At 42.0% G+C, this 20475-nt stretch overlaps 1 protein-coding gene across 1 annotated transcript; it reads left to right on the top strand.

The window, feature by feature from the left end:
• Positions 1-11232: 11232 nt before the first annotated feature.
• Positions 11233-20272, top strand: LOC139421338 (inward rectifier potassium channel 4-like). Its single transcript, XM_071172117.1, has 3 exons — positions 11233-11291; positions 16169-16338; positions 18330-20272. Exons 2-3 carry the CDS (start codon positions 16301-16303, stop codon positions 19903-19905), a joined length of 1614 nt encoding a protein of 537 aa, XP_071028218.1. The 5' UTR covers positions 11233-11291; positions 16169-16300; the 3' UTR covers positions 19906-20272.
• Positions 20273-20475: the final 203 nt, after the last annotated feature.

Genomic DNA, 20475 nt, shown 5'->3' with positions numbered 1-20475 from the left:
GAGAGTCCAGAGAGGGTCCAGATAAGAGAGGGTCCAGATTGTCTAGCCCAGCTGATTTGTACGGGTACAGGTTTTACAGAACATCTGCTATCTGGATTTGGGTGAAGGAGAGGCTGGGGAGGTTTGGGCAAGTAGCTGCGGGGGATACGGAGCTGTTGGCCGGGGTTGGGGTAGCCAGGAGGAAAGCATGGACAGCCATAGAGAAATGCTTACTGAAATTCTCGATTATCGTGGATTTATCGGTGGCAACAGTGTTTCCTAGTCTCAATGCAGTGGGCAGCTGGGAGGAGGTGCTCTTATTCTCCATGGACTTTACAGTGTCCCAAAACTTTTTGGAGTTAGAGCTACAGGATGCAAATTTCTGTTTGAAAAAGCTAGCCTTTGCTTTCCTGACTGACTGTGTGTATTGGTTCCTGACTTCCATGAAAAGCTGCATATCGGGGACTATTCGATGCTAGTGCAGTCCGTCACAGGATGTTTTTGTGCTGGTCGAGGGCAGTCAGGTCTGGAGTGAACCAAGAGCTATATCTGTTCTTAGGTATACATTTTTTGAAAGGGACATGCTTATTTAAGGTGGTGAGGAAATTACTTTTAAAGAACGACCAGGCATCCTTTACTGATGGGATGAGGTTAATATCCTTCCAGGATACCCGGGCCAGGGCGATTAGAAAGGCCTGCTCGCAGAAGTGTTTTAGGGAGCGTTTGACAGTGATGAGGAGTGGTCGTTTGACCGCAGACCCATAGCGAATGCAGGCAATGAGGCAGTGATTTCTGAGATCCTGATTGAAAACAGCAGAAGTGTATTTGTATGGCAAGTTGGTCAGGATAATATCTATGAGCTTGTACCTGGTGGGTTCCTTGATAATTTGTGTGAGATTGAGGGCATCTAGCTCATATTGTAGGACTGCTGGGGTGTTAAGCATATCCCAGTTTAGGTCACCTAACAGAACTAACTCTGAAGATAGATATGTGTTTAAATCATTTCTAACTTGTTAACAATTTATGCTAGTTAGTTTTTGCTACCATGTGGGGTTTAGCTTGCTTGAGCCTGCTAACTGAGAAGTGTCAATTCACCTGTTTCCATACATGACTCAGAGTCGGATGTTCAAGAGGTGGACATTGAGGATGTCCAGGGAGAAGACATGGAAGCCTGAGAGGAAGACAACCAAAGCTTTAGTTTTTAGACTATAAATGTTGAAAACGTTTTTGGGAGATGCGATGGATCATTGTGGATCATTCAATATTCCCTTTCTTTTGTTGTTCAGTGAAATCATGTGAAGAGTCAACTCATTTAATTTAAGTTCAATTCGTAACAATTGTTATTACTTTCTTCTATTGGAAGGATTTAATAATTTGCAATTATGTCTATTTATGATAAGGTAAAAGGTTTATGTTTCTGTCTCCATATGATATGGCAAATATATCCAATGCAAAAAAACATCTACATTAAATGGTATTAATATTCATTTGCAAATATTTCCATTAATTTCCATACATTCCCGTTAATTCCCATGGAAAGTTTCCACCTCTGAATATTTCCCAAAATGTGCAACCCTAGTCCTAACCCATGCCACATACACTTTAAGTATGTGGACACCACTTCAAATTAGTGGATTCAGCTATTTCAGCTACAAATCAAATCACATTTTTGGATTCAGCTATTTCAGCTACACCAGTTGCTGACAGGTGTATAAAGTCAAGCACACAACCATGCAATCTCCATTGACAAATATTGTCAGTAGAATGGCCTTCTGAATAGCTCAGTGACTTTCAACGTGGCACCATCATAGGAAGCCACCATTCCAACAAGTCAGTTTGTTACATTTCTGCCCTGCTAGAGCTGCCCCGGTCAACTGTAAGTGCTGTTATTGTGAAGTGGAAACTTCTAGGAGTAGAACGGGACCGCAGAGTGCTGAATCACGTAGTATGTAAAAATCGTCTGTCCTCGCTTGCAACACTTACTACCGAGTTCAAAACTGGGAGCTTAATAATGAAATGGGTTTCCATGGCCAAACAGCTGCACACAAGCTTAATATCATCACGTGCAATGCAGAGCGTTGGCTGGAGTGGTGTAAAGCTCAGCGCCATTGGACTCTGGAGCAATGGAAACGCGTTCTCTGGAGTGATGAATCACACTTCACTATCTGGCAGTCCGACGCACAAATCTGGGTTTGGGGGATGCCAGGAGAACGCTATCTGCCCCAATGCATAGTGACAACTGTAAGGTTTGGTGGAGGATGAATAATGGTCTGGGGCTGTTTTTCATGGTTCGGGCTAGTCCTCTTAGTTCCAGTGAAGGGAAATCTTAACGCTACAGCATACAGTGACATTCTAGATGTTTCTGTGCTTAAAACTTTGTGGCAACAGTTTGGGGAAGGACCTTTCCTGTTTCAGCACGACTAAGCCCCCGTGCCCAAAGCGAGGTCCATACAGAAATGGTTTGTCATGATCGGTGTGGAAGTTGACTGGCCTGCACAGAGCCCTGACCTCAACTAGAGGTCGACCGATGATGATTTTTCAACGCCGATACCGATACGATTATTGGGGGACCAAAATAAGCCGATACCGATTAATCGGATGATTTTTATATATATATTTGTAATAATGCCTATTACAACAATACTGAATGAACACTAATTTTAACTTAATATAATACATCAATAAAATCAATTGAGTCTGAAAGAAATAATGAAACATGTTCAATTTGGTTTAAATAATGGAAAAACAAAGTGTTAGAGAAGAAAGTAAAAGTGCAATATGTGCCATGTAAAAAAGCTAACGTTTAAATTCCTTGCTCAGAACATATGAAATCTGGTGGTTCCTTTTAACATGAGTCTTCAATATTCCCAGGTAAGGTTGTAGTTTTTAGGTTGTAGTTATTATAGGACTATTTCTCTCTATACCATTTGTATTTCATATACCTTTGACTATTGGATGTTCTCATAGGTACTTTAGTATTGCCAGCCTAATCTCGGGAGTTGATAGGCTTGAAGTCATAAACAGTGCAATGCTTGAAGCACAGAGAAGAGCTGCTGGCAATTTTTATTTTATTTTTTTATTCCACCTTTATTTAACCAGGTAGGCTAGTTGAGAACAAGTTCTCATTTACAACTGCGACCTGGCCAAGATAAAGCATAGCAGTGTGAACAGACAACAACACAAAGTTACACATGGAGTAAACAATAAGTCATAACACAGTAGAAAAATAAAAAAAAAGAGTCTATATACATTGTGTGCAAAAGGCATGAGGAGGTAGGCGAATAATTACAATTTAGCAGATTAACACTGGAGTGGTAAATGATCAAATGGTCATGTGCAGGTAGAGATACTGGTGTGCAAAAAGTCTCCAACTGTAGCGATTTTTGCAATTTGTTCCAGTCACAGGCAGCAGAGAACTGGAAGGAAAGGCGGACAAATTAGGTTTTGGCTTTAGGGATGGTCAGTGGGATACACCTGCTAGAGCGTGTGCTACGGGTGGGTGTTGCCATCGTGACCAGTGAACTGAGATAAGGCGGAGCTTTACCTAGCATGGACTTGTAGATGACCTGGAGCCAGTGGGTCTGGCGACGAATATGTAGCGAGGACCAGCCGACTAGAGCATACAGGTCGCAGTGGTGGGTGGTATAAGGTGCTTTAGTAACAAAACGGATGGCACTGTGATAAACTGCATCCAGTTTGCTGAGTAGAGTATTGGAAGCTATCGGTAGGATAGTCAGTTTTACTAGGGTAAGTTTGGCAGCGTGAGTGAAGGAGGCTTTGCGGAATAGAAAGCCGACTCTAGATTTGATTTTAGATTGGAGATGTTTGATATGAGTCTGGAAGGAGAGTTTACAGTCTAGCCAGACACCTAAGTACTTATAGATGTCCACATATTCTAGGTCGGAACCATCCAGGGTGGTGATGCTAGGCGGGCGTGCGGGTGCAGGCACGAACGGTTGAAAAGCATGCATTTGGATTTACTAGCGTTTAAGAGCAGTTGGAGGCCACGGAAGGAGTGTTGTATGCCATTGAAGCTCATTTGGAGGTTAGATAGCACAGTGACCAAGGAAGGGCCAGAAGTATACAGAATGGTGTCGTCTGCGTAGAGGTGGATCAGGGAATCGCCCGCAGCAAGAGCAACATCATTGATATATACAGAGAAAAGAGTCGGCCCGAGAATTGAACCCTGTGGCACCCCCATAGAGACTGCCAGAGGACCGGACAACATGCCCTCCGATTTGACACACTGAACTCTGTCTGCAAAGTAGTTGGTGAACCAGGCAAGGCAGTCATTAGAAAAACCGAGGCTACTGAGTCTGCCGATAAGAATATGGTGATTGACAGAGTTGAAAGCCTTGGCCAGGTCGATGAAGACGGCTGCACAGTACTGTCTTTTATCGATAGCGGTTATGATATTGTTTAGTACCTTGAGCGTGGCTGAGGTGCACCCATGACCGGCTCGGAAACCAGATTGCACAGCGGAGAAGGTACGGTGGGATTCGAGATGGTCAGTGATCTGTTTGTTGACTAGGCTTTCGAAGACCTTAGATAGGCAGGGCAGGATGGATATAGGTCTGTATCAGTTTGGGTCCAGGGTGTCCCTCCCTTTGAAGAGGGGGATGACTGCGGCAGCTTTCCAATCCTTGGGGATCTCAGACAATATGATAGAGAAGTTGAACAGGCTGGTAATAGGGGTTGCGACAATGGCGGCGGATAGTTTCAGAAATAGAGGGTCCAGATTGTCAAGACCAGCTGATTTGTACGGGTCCAGTTTTTGCAGCTCTTTCAGAACATCTGCTATCTGGATTTGGGTAAAGGAGAAGCTGGGGAGGCTTGGGCGAGTAGCTGCGGGGGGGCGGAGCTGTTGGCCGAGGTAGGAGTAGCCAGGAGGAAGGCATGAAAAAGCCGTTGAGAAATGCTTGTTGAAGTTATCGATAATCATGGATTCATCAGTGGTGACCGTGTTACCTAGCCTCACTGCAGTGGGCAGCTGGGAGGAGGTGCTCTTGTTCTCCATGGACTTTAGTGTCCCAGATCTTTTTTGAGTTGAAGCTACAGGATGCAAATTTCTGCTTGAAAAAGACTGCGTTTATTGGTTCCTAACTTCCCTGAACAGTTGCATATCGTGGGGACTATTCGACGCTATTGCAGTCCGCCACAGGATGTTTTTATGCTGGTCGAGGGCAGTCAGGGCTGGAGTGAACCAAGGGCTATATCTGTTCTTAGTTCTGCATTTTTTGAACGGAGCATGCTTATCTAAGATGGTGAGGAAGTTACTTTTAAAGAATGACCAGGCATCCTCAACTGACGGGATGAGGTCAATATCCTTCCAGGATACCCGGGCCAGGTCGATTAGAAAGACCTGCTCGCAGAAGTGTTTTAGGGAGCGTTTGACAGTGATGAGGGGTGGTCGTTTGACTGTGGACCCGTAGCGGATGCAGGCAATGAGGCAGTGATCGCTGAGATCCTGATTGAAGACAGCGGAGGTGTATTCGGAGGGCCAGTTGGTCAGGATAACATCTATGAGGGTGCCATTGTTTACAGATTTAGGGTTGTACCTGGTGGGTTCCTTGATGATTTGTGCGAGATTGAGGGCATCTAGCTTAGATTGTAGGACTGCCGGGGTGTTAAGCATATCCCAGTTTAGGTCACCTAACAGAACAAACTCTGAAGCTAGATGGGGGGCGATCAATTCACAAATGGTGTCCAGGGCACAGCTGGGAGCTGAGGGGGGTCGGTAGCAGGCGGCAACAGTGAGAGACTTATTTCTGGAGAGAGTCATTTTTAAAATTAGTAGTTCGAACTGTTTGGGTATGGACCTGGAAAGTATGATATTACTTTGCAGGCTATCTCTGCAGTAGACTGCAACTCCGCCCCCTTTGGCAGTTCTATCTTGACGGAAAATGTTATAGTTGGGTATGGAAATCTCAGAATTTTTGGTGGCCTTCCTAAGCCAGGATTCAGACACGGCAAGGACATCAGGGTTGGCAGAGTGTGCTAAAGCAGTGAGTAAAACAAATTTAGGGAGGAGGCTTCTGATGTTGACATGCATGAAACCAAGGCTTTTTCGATCACAGAAGTCAACAAATGAGGGTGCCTGGGGACATGCAGGGCCTGGGTTTACCTCCACATCACCCGCGGAACAGAGGAGGAGTAGTATGAGAGTGCGGCTAAAGGCTATCAAAACTAGTCGCCTAGAGCGTTGGGGACAAAGAATAAAAGGAGCAGATTTCTGGGCATGGTAGAATATATTTAGGACATAATGCGCAGACAGGGGTATGGTGGGGTGCGGGTACAGCGGAGGTAAGCCCAGGCACTGGGTGATGATAAGAGAGGTTGTATCTCTGGACATGCTGGTTGTAATGGGTGAGGTCACCGCGTGTGTTGGAGGTGGGACAAAGGAGGTATCAGAGGTATGAAGAGTGGAACTAGGGGGTCCATTGTAAACTAAAACAATGATAACTAACCTGAACAACAGTATACAAGGCATATTGCCATTTGAGAGAGACATACAACGAGGCATAAAGTAATCGCAGGTGTTGATTGGGAGAGCTAGCTAAAACAACAGGTGAGACAACAACAGCTAATCAGCTAACACAACAACAGCAGGTAAAATGGCGATGACTAGGCAGAGGGGGTCGGATTAACTACACACAGAGCCTGAGTTCGAGGCTGGGGCCGACAGATAAAAAATAAACAGAATGGAGTACCGTGATTAATGGACAGTCCAGCAGGCATCAGCTATGTGGCCAAGTGATCATGGTGTCCAGAGGGCAGCAGTACAGTAGATGGAACAGGGGAGCCGCCACTACATTAGCACGCGGGCGACACGGTGTTTAAAGTTAGTAGCGTCTGCTCCGACGGAGGCCGGTTGAAGGCACAGCGGATGGAGTATTCGTCGGCAGACCAGTCGTGGTGGTGCGGCGGGGCGCCGTGTCGACAGAGAATCCAAGCCAGATGGTGAAAGAGGTATTGTAGAATTTAGTTTGCTAGCCGGGAGATGCGCCTGGCTCACGGCTAACTGGTTCTAGCTTCGTGGCAGTGGCGTTAGCCACTATAGCCAATTGGTAGCAGCGGTGAACCAGTGCCAAGGTCCAGAGTTTACAGCAATGATCTGGGGCAGGGCAGTGCTGTTTGAATCATTGCTTACGAGCTTGCTGCTGGCTACCACCGCTCAGTCAGACTGCTCTATCAAATCATAGACTTAATTATAATATGATAACACACAGAAAAACAAGCCTTAGGTCATTAATATGGTCGAATCCGGAAACTATCATTTTGAAAACAAACCGTTTATTCTTTCAGTGAAATACAGAACCGTTACGTATTTTATCTAACGGGTGGCATCCCTAAGTCTAAATGTTGCTATTACATTGCACAACCTTCAATGGTATGTCATAATTCTATACAATTCTGGCAAATTAATTACGGTCTTTGTTAGGAAGAAATGGTCTTCACACAGTTCGGAACGAGCCAGGCGGCCTAAACTGCTGCATATACCCTGACTCTACTTGCACAGAACGCAAGAGAAGTGACACAATTTCCCTAGTTAAAATAAATTAATGTTAGCAGGCAATATTAACTAAATATGCAAGTTTAAAAATATATACTTGTGTCTTGATTTTAAGAAAGGCATTGATGTTTATGGTTAGGTACACATTGGCGCAACGACAGTGCTTTTGTCACGAATACGCTTGTTAAATCACCCATTTGGCAAAGTAGGTTGTGATTCAATGATAAATTAACAGGCACCGCATCGATTATATGCAACGCAGGACAATTAGATAAACTAGTAATATCATCAACCATGTGTAGTTAACTAGTGATTATGTTAAGATTGATTGTTTTTTATAAGATAAGTTTAATGCTAGCTAGCACCTTACCGTGGCTCCTTACTGCACTCGCATAACAGGTAAACTTGCCACTCAGTCTCCTCCTGGAGTGCAATGTAATCGGCCATAATCGGCGTTCAAAAATGCTGATTAAACTTGAAATTGTCCCTAATTAATCGGCCATTCTGATTAATCGGTTGACCTCTAACCTCAACCCCATCGAACACCTTTGGAATGAATTGGAGTGCCAACTGCAAGACAGGCCTAATCGTCCAACATCAGTGCCCGACCTCACTAATGCTCTTGTGGCTGAATGGAAGCAAGTCCCAGCAACAATGTTCCAACATCTAGTGGAAAGCCTTCCCATAAGAGTGGAGACTGTTACAGCAGCAAAGCGGGGAACAACTCCATATTAATGCCCATGATTTTAGAATCAAATGTTCGACGAGCAGGTGTCCACATACTTTTGGTCATGTAGTGTACTTTGTCTTGCATTTTTTTAAACTTTTTTGTTATACTTCTATACAAAACACATGTTTTTTTGGTTTGCAGAGTCCTGACAATGTTTAACCTTTTCTTTTGAGCTTTCAACTGTTTATGACACATAATGACAAGTGAGAGTTCATCATTTTGTTTCCATGTTTTGTGTAGTGCTTTGAACTACTCACTATCTCCATCTCCCTGGTTCAACTCTTCATCCCTCTATATTTATCTCCTCCACCTCCCTGCCTACCCTACAATCCTCTTAAATATCTGAATCATCGTCAAAACTAATCACCACCCTCTTCTTGCTTGGCACCCCTCACCCTCCCTTCCTGGTCCCCTGCTCCTAAATTATTGTTCCTGTGTCCAGCAGTGTGATTATAATCCACTCCCTCTGTCTCTCCGTCTGTTGCAAGTCATTGCCCTCCATCATTCCCCTGTACCGAGTGGAAAAACCTCTCCTGAGAATCTAAGTGCTAAGTCCTGAAGTAATAGCAGAGCAAAAACATTTCTGTCCGTTTCAAAGGGACAATTGTGAGTGTATAGTTAGTTGTGTGTTCTAGGGTCTATATCGTCATATAGGCAGTATTCTTCAATGACATTACTTATTTGCCAAATATGTTGCTCTGGTATTACTGAGTTATTACTTTCTTATGTTTGTTGTAAAGATAGACATTGAGCATACAGTATATGACCTGTTCATAAACATGTCCAACTGTCCTATTACAAGTATGAAGGGATCGACATTAGAGATAATATAAAGGTATATGATGGGATTAACATTAGAGATAATATAAAGGTATATGAAAGGATCAACATTAGAGATAACATAAAGTATATGAAATTATCAACATTAGAGATAATATAAAGGTATATGATGGGATTAACATTAGAGATAATATGAAGGTATATGATGGGATCAACATTAGAGATAACATGAAGGTATATAAAATTATCAACATTAGAGATAATATAAAGGTATATGATGGGATTAACATTAGAGATAATATGAAGGTATATGATGGGATCAACATTAGAGATAATATAAAGGTATATGAAAGGATCAACATTAGAGATAATGTGAAGGTGTATGAAAGGATCAACATTAGAGATAATATAAAGGTATATGATGGGATTAACATTAGAGATAATATAAAGGTATATGAATGGATCAACATTAGAGATAATATAAAGGTATATGAATGGATCAACATTAGAGATAATATGAAGGTGTATGAAAGGATCAACATTAGAGATAACATAAATCTATATATAATGCTAATCTAAAAAAAAAATAGGAAAACCACTTTAAATTGATTTAGATGTGACTTTTTTTACTATTATACAACTGTCATGGTCTCTGGCTGCCAAGAGGACAGTATAAAGGGTCAGACAGAGTGACCAGACAGGCTACAGTAGAATCTGAGTAGAAGATGACCACAAGATGACTCCTCTGTGTGTGTATTATTAGCCAGTAATCAGCCCTGGGTGTCAGATTAGTCCCCATAACGTTTTGATAGCCACACCTTCCTTCATTACAGTGTACAGGTCAGCTGAGTCAGTGGCCAGCTACATATCATGAGGAATATTTTGTATCTTAAACTCTGGATTTCATTAACACACCTCAAATGCTCATACTATAGTACCTTTTCTCCAAGCTCCTTTCGCCCCGCAACATCCATTCTCTATCTCTCCTCAGCCACTCGTCAGTCTGTTCTTGGTACCTATCTTAGTCCACCCCCTCACTACTCTTCTATGAGCCTGTCATATGGACAGATATACTCCCACCTTCCTTTTGAGGAGGAGAGCGCATTGAAAAGAAGCCCCCTCTGCTCTATAATTTAGGAGCAGAGAAAAGGGAGAGAGAAGATTGTAAAAGGAAATGGTTTCCATAGAAACAATTGTGCTCCATCCATACCCAAGATCAGGAATACTGCACTGGCATACGTTTCTGGGTTGTTTCCATTTAGGTTAATTATCTGCAATTTATTTTCAACATTACAGCAACAACATGTCAAGTTATGATGAGAGTTCAGCGCAACTTCCGATTTTCTATGGATGAAGTTCAGACAAATCCCATATACACTGTCCTCATAAATATATGTTCTCATAAATAACGTGCAAAATCAAGAGAAAAAGAGAACAACTTTACAATCCTACACTTTATAAAGTGTCCTGTTATGTGAAGGATTGAAGATTACCACACCAAGTGCACTAGGTCTGGCAGAGTGCCTTAGGGGAGTGTACGACTGTGGTTGGAGACTAACATGCATTGACAGTGAGACTGACTGCACTGGCAGAGATAGTGGGCTAGAAACCAGCCTGAGAGCCATGGTGAGTGGGTAAAGATTTCAAGGAACTGAAATGATTGTTTATTCTATACAGAGTTCAGTACGCAAAATTCAGTCCAAGTGACTTGGTAGTGTATTAACAAGGTTATAACAACTTTTATACCCATTCTTACAACTACTTCATGTTCATCTCACCACAATTATTCCAATGAGACATAGATTTGAGATGCAGTCAACCAGTAAAATGAGAAGGGGGCACATCATTTAACGCCTACACATATACATAAAGACGTGAGGGAGACATAATCAAACTGACAAGCACCCCCTGGAACCCACACACTTTGCACAGAGTAAATTGACACAGCATTTGGAGACTCCAGTGCACGAGTCTGTGGAGGAGAGCGTGCACCGACCGGATTACAGGAGACAGTTAGAAGGCGGCAGAGGACAACAAAGGATTCAAAAACAAAAGGGGAAAAAACAATAAAGATATGCAAAAATGTGTGATTAATGTTAAAGGAATTAGAGAGTGGAAACAGAACAGGATAGGACTATTGCCGAAAGGCAAGGCGTACAACAGAGACTCCTGGGGTTACACATCCTTCCTTCCAAAGAGTGTGTGGACTATTCAGAATTGAGGTTATAATTCAGAAGTGGATCGAAACAACAAGCAAGCTGCACAACAAAATAACTTGTTGTTTTTAAGGTAAGCCTGGCCTATTTATCAATTATCCTAAATCCTAACCTAAAATGCGTAAAGGTCCCCAGTGTCCAATACACATTAGAATGTCAAGACGTTTGTGGTGGGAAACAGGACTCACAGACTTCACCAAGAGAAAATGTATTACTATTCATTTTCACAGTTTTTAAAATGTATTTTCAAAAAGATAATCTACAAATAATGAAGGCTTGTTCTGAAACCAGTGAGAATCAAATGCCTCTTCTATTTCATGGTTCCTGGAACAGCTGTCCGGTCTCACCTGGGTATGCTACTATTGATAGGATGCATAACCTTGGTTTAACTCAGATTTTTTTATTTTTTATAACTAGGTTAATAATTATCAAAGATACATTTAAACTGGTCAGAGCAATATTTGAATTTATAATTGTGAACTTGGTTATTTGGATATCTCCTACTAAGTATTTGACAATAATACCTGCTCAAGACATTTGCATGAGACACTTATACACTACCATTCCCCATTAAAGTTTGTCCTTCCATCAATCTAGAGCTCAATGAGACACTGCGTCACCCAGTCCATGATCATACACTGCAAGGAAACTGCTGTGTAGGGATACAGAGCAAACAGCTACTTTATTATACAGTTCAATCTTATTTCAACTCTAGGGCATCCAGGAATCAGTCATAATCACCTGCTGTTATGACAGTAAGACCTGCTCCTCTCTAGAATCATTTAGTCTGTGTTCGAGGTCATCACAATGTTTTGTTCACAAACTGAGAGCGAATTAACCCAGGGTTTACAGACCCATTCACAATAATGGATGACATCCAAATGTCAAAGCTACAGTAAATGTGTACAGAGGAAAATGTCGATAAAGGATGGATCTGTTGAGTAGCCTACAGCACACCAGAGCAATAAACAGGAGACGGGGACAGAGAGGGATATATAAATAAACACAGGGAGCAGAAGTTCAGGAAAGTTAGAGGAAAGTTGATGTTGTAATGAAACGGATAATCCTACAGTTAACTCTGTGTGGCCAGGCGATCCTTACTGGTAAAACCCGCTTGTGATTCTGCATCTGTGTTCTAAAAACTGGGATTTAGCAACGAAGAAACAAGTTATTATATTTTTCCAAGTACAAAGCCAACACCACCTTACGTTTCCCATATAATTAGAATTTTCAGCACGTTTCTAAAACAACATTTATACAGGTTAAAATAATAGTACAATAGAAGTAGTAATAAAATGAACCAAGCAGAGAATTCACCCCATTTACCTGCAAAAAGAATGACTTTGATCTACTTGGCCCTTCATTATGTAACACTTTCCTTGTTTAAACACGCAGTCATCATTTGAAGCCATGCATGCAATGGTTGAGCTGACTGGGGTTGATCAATCACTACTTAGTAGGGGGCTGTTGTTGACTGACCCTAATTAGGGTACTCTACCCTAGCTGTAAACAGACAGAGAAGGTTCCAGATCGTTCAACATGATTGACACGCAGGGAGACAGGGATTGATCTGTTACAAATGAAGGGTGATGGGAATTCCTAGACTGTCAGATGTCATTTGGTCATGTTTCTTTGACACAGTGGCTCATGGAATAATAATTTTTTTAATTGTTCCACTTGTAAAAATGATATCAGTAGACCTTCTTAGTGAATTCTCTGAGAGCCCAGACTGGATTGATCAACTGAATTTCTGGCTTGTTCGTGGAACTGACAAGATTAAAATAGTTTATTATGATCATAATCTAATTTGACCACACAAAGTTTTGCATCTGAATGGATTCTGGAAATGTACCAAAGCCAGAGAAAATAAAGGTCAACATAAACAAACTCATTCCCTCTGTACCTGCCAACATTAAGTACTGCTGTAACAGGCTCTTATTAGCCACTTCATGTTTTATAATTCAGTTATACATCCCAAACCCTGCGTCTGGTATTAGAATAGCATGTTTTATAATTCAGTTATACATCCCAAATCCTGCGTCTGGTATTAGAATAGCATGTTTTATAATTCAGTTATACATCCCAAACCCTGCGTCTGGTATTAGAATAGCATGTTTTATAATTCAGTTATACAATCGCAAACCCTGCGTCTGGTATTAGAAAAGCATGTTTTATAATTCAGTTATACATCCCAAACCCTGCGTCTGGTATTAGAATAGCATGTTTTATAATTCAGTTATACATCCCAAACCCTGCGTCTGGTATTAGAATAGCATGTTTTATTTTCACTTAGGATGGGGTATGGGCTTTAACTGTAGCGTTTGAGAAAACAAGGAACTTGTGGTTGGGTCCACCTTTATTCTTCTCTTGTTTTATTAGTTTCCTTGTAAGCCTACATCCCATTGGTTTCTCATCAATAAATACAACAAAAAATCATAATGAAAACAAGAAACACATCGCAGCCGAACCCTACCCATTTTGAACAGCCATCGATAGGCTCATACGCATACTGTTCCCTTTTATACATCTCAGAGAGGACTGCTTGGGCCCAGCTTGTGTCTTCCTATGTGTTTGAGATATGTCTTGATGTGCAGTAAGAACCCATATGCCAAATGGTATGTAATCCTACTCCAGTGATTAACCTGGGACAAGTATGACGTGGTTTAGGAGATGTCCTGTTGGCGTCGTCATCCTTCCACAACACTGTCCGCCACCAGCACCGTCTCCCTCCTTTTCTTCTCTCTCTGTAAGGGATTAGTGGGAAATCTGAACCAGGTCACTCTATTTAGATCTGCCTTTCATATCACTTCTTTGAGACTAGAGATTAGGAGACTATTCATCTGCAATTTAAGAGATTATGGGTTAAGAATGGCCTTGCCAGACAAGTACACATAAAGATACAGTAAAGGAAGTCTCCCCTCCCCTCCCCAGCCAACACACGCACCCACCCACGCACGCACACACACACACACACACACGCGCACACACACACGCACGCACGCACACGCACACGCACACACACACCTCCTGCTCAAGGGGGATTAAGTATCTGTATCTGTGTTGTGTAACAAGGATTCGTATTCAGACGTTCTCTCCCCAAAGTTCAGTCTTCCTATGCACTCATCATCTCCCTACACTGTGATGATGAGTGACTGTTAGATGTAATTTTGTTAAACCTCTGTGAATCAGTTTAAGATGTGTTCTGTTTAATCTTGAATCTTCCCCTCTCCGTGACTCATCTTGAAGAGCTCTTACTAGCCCCCTCCACCATGTCTCTAGTGGCTTTACCGATACGCTCCATCCCCCTCGCTTCACCACACAGTCACCCTCCAAATTCCACAATAAAGGGTTCCTATGGAAACCGCTCGCTGCTAATCACCTGCAAGCACTGCATCTATACCTGTCTCATTTCAACTCCTGTAACCAAAAAGTGATCAGCGTCATGATTACTCCGACATTGATGGATGTGATCTTCAGTGTAATCATGTCCTCAGTTGATGTTGTCCTCCTGAACCAGAAGTACCTGTGGGAGAAGACACAACATAAGACCACTGGAAAGTGTGAACAACATTGATAACAATCCTAATAATGTCCCTGTATTGTACATTTAGTCACACAGAGAGAAAAATATATATATGTCAATGTTCTTGCAGACAATTCCATTGGCAACCATGTTTGGCTTTGTGGACTGTCACATACATCCTCACATCTGGCGGTTGATCTGTCAGGAAAACTGGCCCTTTCGTGCAAAGGTCTCAAATGATGTAGTTTCACAAAGACACAAAACCTTTGCATGTTTTCACAAAATAAAGCTACAACTACTACCTTGATCTTGGATTTCTAAGTGTTTTGTATCGTAGGTATTATGATGCAAGGATTATGAGAGGGATTTCTTTTACATAGATACGACAGAAACAACCCTGAGCCGTTTTCTAATATTACGTGACGTTAGGAAATTTGGAGATCATGGTGGAACCACGTTGTTTAGTTTCGTTGAAGTCTTTATTTAGCTTCGAAATGAAGTAATGACAGGTGTATTTTCAGTTGTGACATTGGCCTCTATAAAGAGACGAATAACACAATCAACCACAGAAGTGTATTGTCTCAGGACTGAACTATTACTTGAAGATATACAGACCACCCCTACCTTGTCACAACACAACTGATTGGCTCAAACACATTAAGAAGGAAAGAAATTCCACAAATGTACTTTTAACAAGGCACACCTGTTAATTGAAATGCATTTAAGGTGACTACCTCATAAAGCTGGTTGAGAGAATGCCAAGAGTGTGCAAAGCTGTCAGCAAGGCAAATGGTGGCTACTTTGAAGAATCTAAAATCTAAAATATATTTTGATTTGTTTAACACTTTTTTGCTTCCTACATGATTCCATGTGTTATTTCATTGTTTTGATGTCTACTCTATTATTCTACAATGTAGAAAATAGTAAAAATAAAGAAAAACACTTGAATGAGTAGGTATGTCCAAACTTTTGACTAGAACGGATTGTTTGTAACCCAAAAACCAGGTCACATCAAATTATAGTTCTCTCAATAAAATATGCTCACACTAAATCAGTTATGAATGTTGAGGGATAGTTATCAAAATCTGTGCAAAATTATATGGTGATGCACAGGTACAGATGTAGGATCTTAATTTTATCATTATTATTTTGGCTGAGAATTTTCCTGAGAAGCAGGAAATGTAGATGAGCTTTGTGATTTCATACATTCACTGAAAACCTGCAGTTATATTAACAGTATTTCACTTTTCATGTAGTCTCATTTTGACCAGCTAATAGCCTAACCACCGATCAAGCAACATTATGGACTAAATGTTTGAATAATTTTGCTGCAGGACTATTTTGCCCTGACTATATTGGTCAAATTAATATCCCACACCTGTACTGTGTAGGAATCTTGGCAAAATGTAAAATCTTTCTCCCTGTAGTTGTCTTCACCGGGGGATGCCGTCCGTGCACACATTGACAGTTGCCATGCCGATACCAAATATTTCGCAGTAGACTACTTGCCAGGGCGGAGTCCAGCCTCCCACCCTACTTATAGCCCTACTGACCACCTGATGATCACTGGTGCCATGGGAACAGCACGGGCCAACAGGTGAGGATGCCATGAATGGATTCTGTCATACCTGTGTCATACCCAGTGGTGTAAAAATGAAAGTACTACTTAAGTAATTTTGGGGATATTACTATTTATATTTTTACTTACATTTTTACTTTTACTTCACTACATTCCTAATGAAAATAATGTACTTTTTACCCTACACATGTTCCTTGGCACCCCAAAGTACTCGTAACATTTTGAATGCTTAGCAGGACAGGATTTCAGACACTTATCAAGAGAACATCACTGGTCATCCCTACTGTCTCTGATCTTGCAGACTCACTAAACACACATGCTTTAATTGTAAATGATGTCTGAGTGTTGGAGTGTGCCCCTGGCGATACGTAAATAAATAAAAACAAGAAAATGGTGCTGTCTGGTTTGCTTAATATAAGGAATTTGAAATTATTTATACTTTTACTTTTGATACTTATGTATATTTTAGCAATTACATTTACTTTTGATAGCTAAGTATATTTAAAACCAAATACTTTTAGACCTTTTCTCAAGTAGTATTTTACTGGGTGACTTTCACTTTTACTTGAGTAATTTTCTATTAAGTTATCTTGACTTTTACTCAAGTATGACAATTGGGTACTTTTTCAATAACTGGTCATACTTTATGTCCCCATAGCTGACAATGCTTCTCCTTATTTGTGTTATCACAGGGAAATGGACAACCTTAGCTCGCCAATGTACAGTTGAAGTTGGAAGTTTACATACAGTTAAATTTCTTGTTAACAAACTATAGTTTGGAAAGTCAGTTAGAACATCTACTTTGTGCATGACACAAGTCATTTTTCCAACAATTGTTTACAGACAGATTATTTCACTTATAATTCACTGTATCACAATTCCAGTGGGTCAGAAGTTTACATACACTAAGTTGACTGTGCCTTTAAACAGCTTGGAAAATTCCAGAAAATTATGTCATGGCTTTAGAAGCTTCTGATAGGCTAATTGACATAATTTGAGTCAATTTGAGGTGTACCTGTGGATGTATTTCAAGTGGGAAGCTTGTGGAAGGCTACTCGAAACGTTTGACCCAAGTTAAACAATTTAAAGGCATTGCTACCAAATACAAATTGAGTGTATGTAAAGTTCTAACCCACTGGGAATGCGATGAAAGAAATAAAAGCTGAAATAAATTGTTCTCTCTACTATTATTCTGACATTTCACATTCTTTAAATAAAGTGGTGATCCTAACTGACCTAAAACAGGGAATTGTTACTGGGATTAAATGTCAGGAATTGTGAAAAACTGAGTTTAAAGGTATTTGGCTAATGTGTATGTGAACTTCCGACTTCAAATGTACATAACTTCAATATCAAATGAATGGAACCAAAATAGTGCAAACATTAAAAATTCAATAAGTATATGGTTGAATATAGTTTCCTGATCAATGGAGCACTATAAATTGGTCAATATAATGTCTGTATGTCCCAGTCAACATAGGCTGTCAAGAGACTTGGCTCATGTATAATCCCTAAACCCGTGATGACCGCAATCCCTCTCACATAGCTAAACACAACTCACCTTCCCAGGTTATCCTCTCCAGAGGAGAGAGACAGGTCAGTCTGATCAATATTAAGAGGTTACCAGAGGTAGGTCAAATGGTCTTGAGGAAAGTGAGAAAGCAACATTTCATGCTACCTTTGTATTCAAGAAGGATACCCTTATAGGACTGTAATACATTTCTCATTCACAGCATATCCTTCCTAAGCGCGGTCTTAATGCATGAGAGAATGTGAGTCATACATTATGTCTCTCACACTGTGCAGAGTTGGCAAGCTATTCATAGTCACTCTGTCCTGTAGGGCACACTGGTAAGAACAGATAGCCAGCCCTATGAGACCACGGACACAGTTTTATAACCTCAACTCTTCCTGTTCTACACCCTCTCTCAAACCACTCTCACATCTCTTGCATCACTCTGGTCAATTTTCTTATTTATCCATACTTTCCCCTTTTGTTAACCCAACAGGTACAACTTCGCAGCGCCAGATGAGGAGGGCCTGAAAATCTCCACACTTGGGCTCCACAACGGCCACAGCTCGCCAAATAGCCGGTTCCTCTCCCCTAGTGGCACATCCGGAGGAGATAGGATATCAGGAGCCACAGGTCGTAGGATGAACAATTACAACGGAAAGATCTCTACTACAGGATCGAGCCAACTAAGAAGTCGCTTCGTCAAGAAAAATGGGCATTGCAACGTGGTGTTCTCTAACATGGAGGAGAAATCACAACGTTACCTGGCCGACATCTTTACCACCTGCGTGGACATCCGCTGGAGATACTTACTACTCCTCTTCTGCTCGACCTTCCTGTCCTCCTGGATGTTTTTTGGAATAATCTTCTATTCAGTTTCCAGAGCCCATGGGGATTTTGAAGAGCACCCTGGAATGAGTTCCTCTTCGGGGTTGGAAGAGAATGGGCTTGGGGTTGGTGAAGTTGAAGGGGTGCAGAAAACGTGGCAGCCATGCCTCCTTCATGTAGAGGGCTTCGTCGGAGCCTTCCTATTCTCCGTCGAGACCCAGACCACCATTGGTTATGGGTGGCGCTGTGTCACTGAGGAGTGCCCTGTGGCAGTGATCACAGTGGTGGTCCAGTCCATAGTGGGATGCATCATTGACTCCTTCATGCTTGGCACAATCATGGTCAAAATGGCACGCCCTAAGAAGAGGAACCAGACCCTGCTGTTCTCGAAAAACGCTGTGATTTCCCTGCGCGATGGCAAGCTGTGCCTCATGTGGCGGGTGGGTAACCTGCGCAAGAGCCACATCGTGGAGGCCCATGTGCGGGCACAGCTCATTCGACCCTACGTCACGGCAGAGGGAGAGTTTATCCCTCTAGAGCAGAGGGATCTCAACGTAGGCTACGACGAAGGCATAGACAGACTCTTTCTGGTTTCTCCTCTGGTTATCGTCCATGAGATCGACGAGGACAGCCCCCTGTATACTGTGAGCCGGGCTGATCTGGAGTCTGATGACTTTGAGATCGTAGTGATCTTGGAGGGCATGGTGGAGGCCACCGCCATGACCACCCAGGCTCGCAGCTCCTATCTGGCCAAGGAGATCCTATGGGGGCATAGGTTTGAGCCTGTGATCTTTGAGGACCGAACCAAGTATCAGGTGGACTATGCTCGCTTCCACAAGACCTACGAGGTGCCCTCCACACCCCACTGCAGCGCCAAGGAGCTCAGTGAGACGGCCAGCCGGCCTGCCTCATCCGCCTCCTCCCACTCACTATTCCCAACCAGCCCCAGAATCACCCAGCACCTCGTAACCCCCCACTCCCCCAGCGCCTTCTGCTATGAGAATGAGGTAGCACTGAGCTGTGGAGAGGACGAGGATGAACTGGATAGGCAAAAAGGAAAAGACAGGGAGGAGGAAAGGAGGAATTCAGTTTCTGTAGACTTTCATAATTTGTTTCAGGACACAGCCACAATGACATCTAGCAGCAACATGCTGTGTGTTTTGGACAATCAGATGGATTTTGACATCCTACAGACGACCATTACTCGTGATCCACTGACATATAAAAGTGAGTCAGGAATCTGAGGCAAAGGGATGGCCCCCTCAGACCCTTCCCAACCCCTCCATTCATTTAGTTGAAGTCGGAAGTTTACACACACTTAGAGTCATTAAAACTAGTTTTTCAACCACTCCACAAATTTCTTGCTAACAAACTATAGTTTTGGCAAGTCGGTTAGGACATCTTCTTTGTGCATGATACAAGTCATTTTTTTGTTTACAGACAGACTATTTCACTTATAATTCACTGTATCACAATTCCAGTGGGTCAGAAGTTTACATACATTAAGTTGACTGTGCCTTTAAACAGCTTTAAAAATTCCAGAAAATGATATCATGGCTTTAAAAGCTTCTGATGGGCTAATTGACATAATTTTAGTCAATTGGAGGTGTACCTGTGGATGTATTTCAAGGCCTACCTTCAAACTCAGTGCCTCTTTGCTTGACATGATGGGAAATCTAAAGAAATCAGCCTCAGAATTTTTGGTTCATTCAAGTCTTGTTCATCCTTGGGAGCAATTTCCAAATGCCTGAAGGTACCACGTTCATCTGTACAAACAATAGTACGCAAGTATAAACACCATGGGACCACGCAGC

This window comes from Oncorhynchus clarkii, chromosome 12 (assembly GCF_045791955.1).
Source record: "Oncorhynchus clarkii lewisi isolate Uvic-CL-2024 chromosome 12, UVic_Ocla_1.0, whole genome shotgun sequence".
In the NCBI taxonomy this organism is placed as follows: Eukaryota; Metazoa; Chordata; class Actinopteri; order Salmoniformes; family Salmonidae; genus Oncorhynchus; species Oncorhynchus clarkii.
Note: the sequence above shows the minus strand (reverse complement) of the source record. Positions and strands in the feature narration are given on the sequence as shown.

What these genes read in the sequence shown, in the direction of transcription:
- LOC139421338 (XM_071172117.1), top strand. Translation starts at nt 16,301, where the DNA reads ATGATCACTGGTGCCATGGGAACAGCACGGGCCAACAG. An exon ending in GGAACAGCACGGGCCAACAG is followed by an intron (nt 16,339 to 18,329) that starts GTGAGGATGCCA and finishes TTAACCCAACAG; the next exon opens with GTACAACTTCGCAGCGCCAG.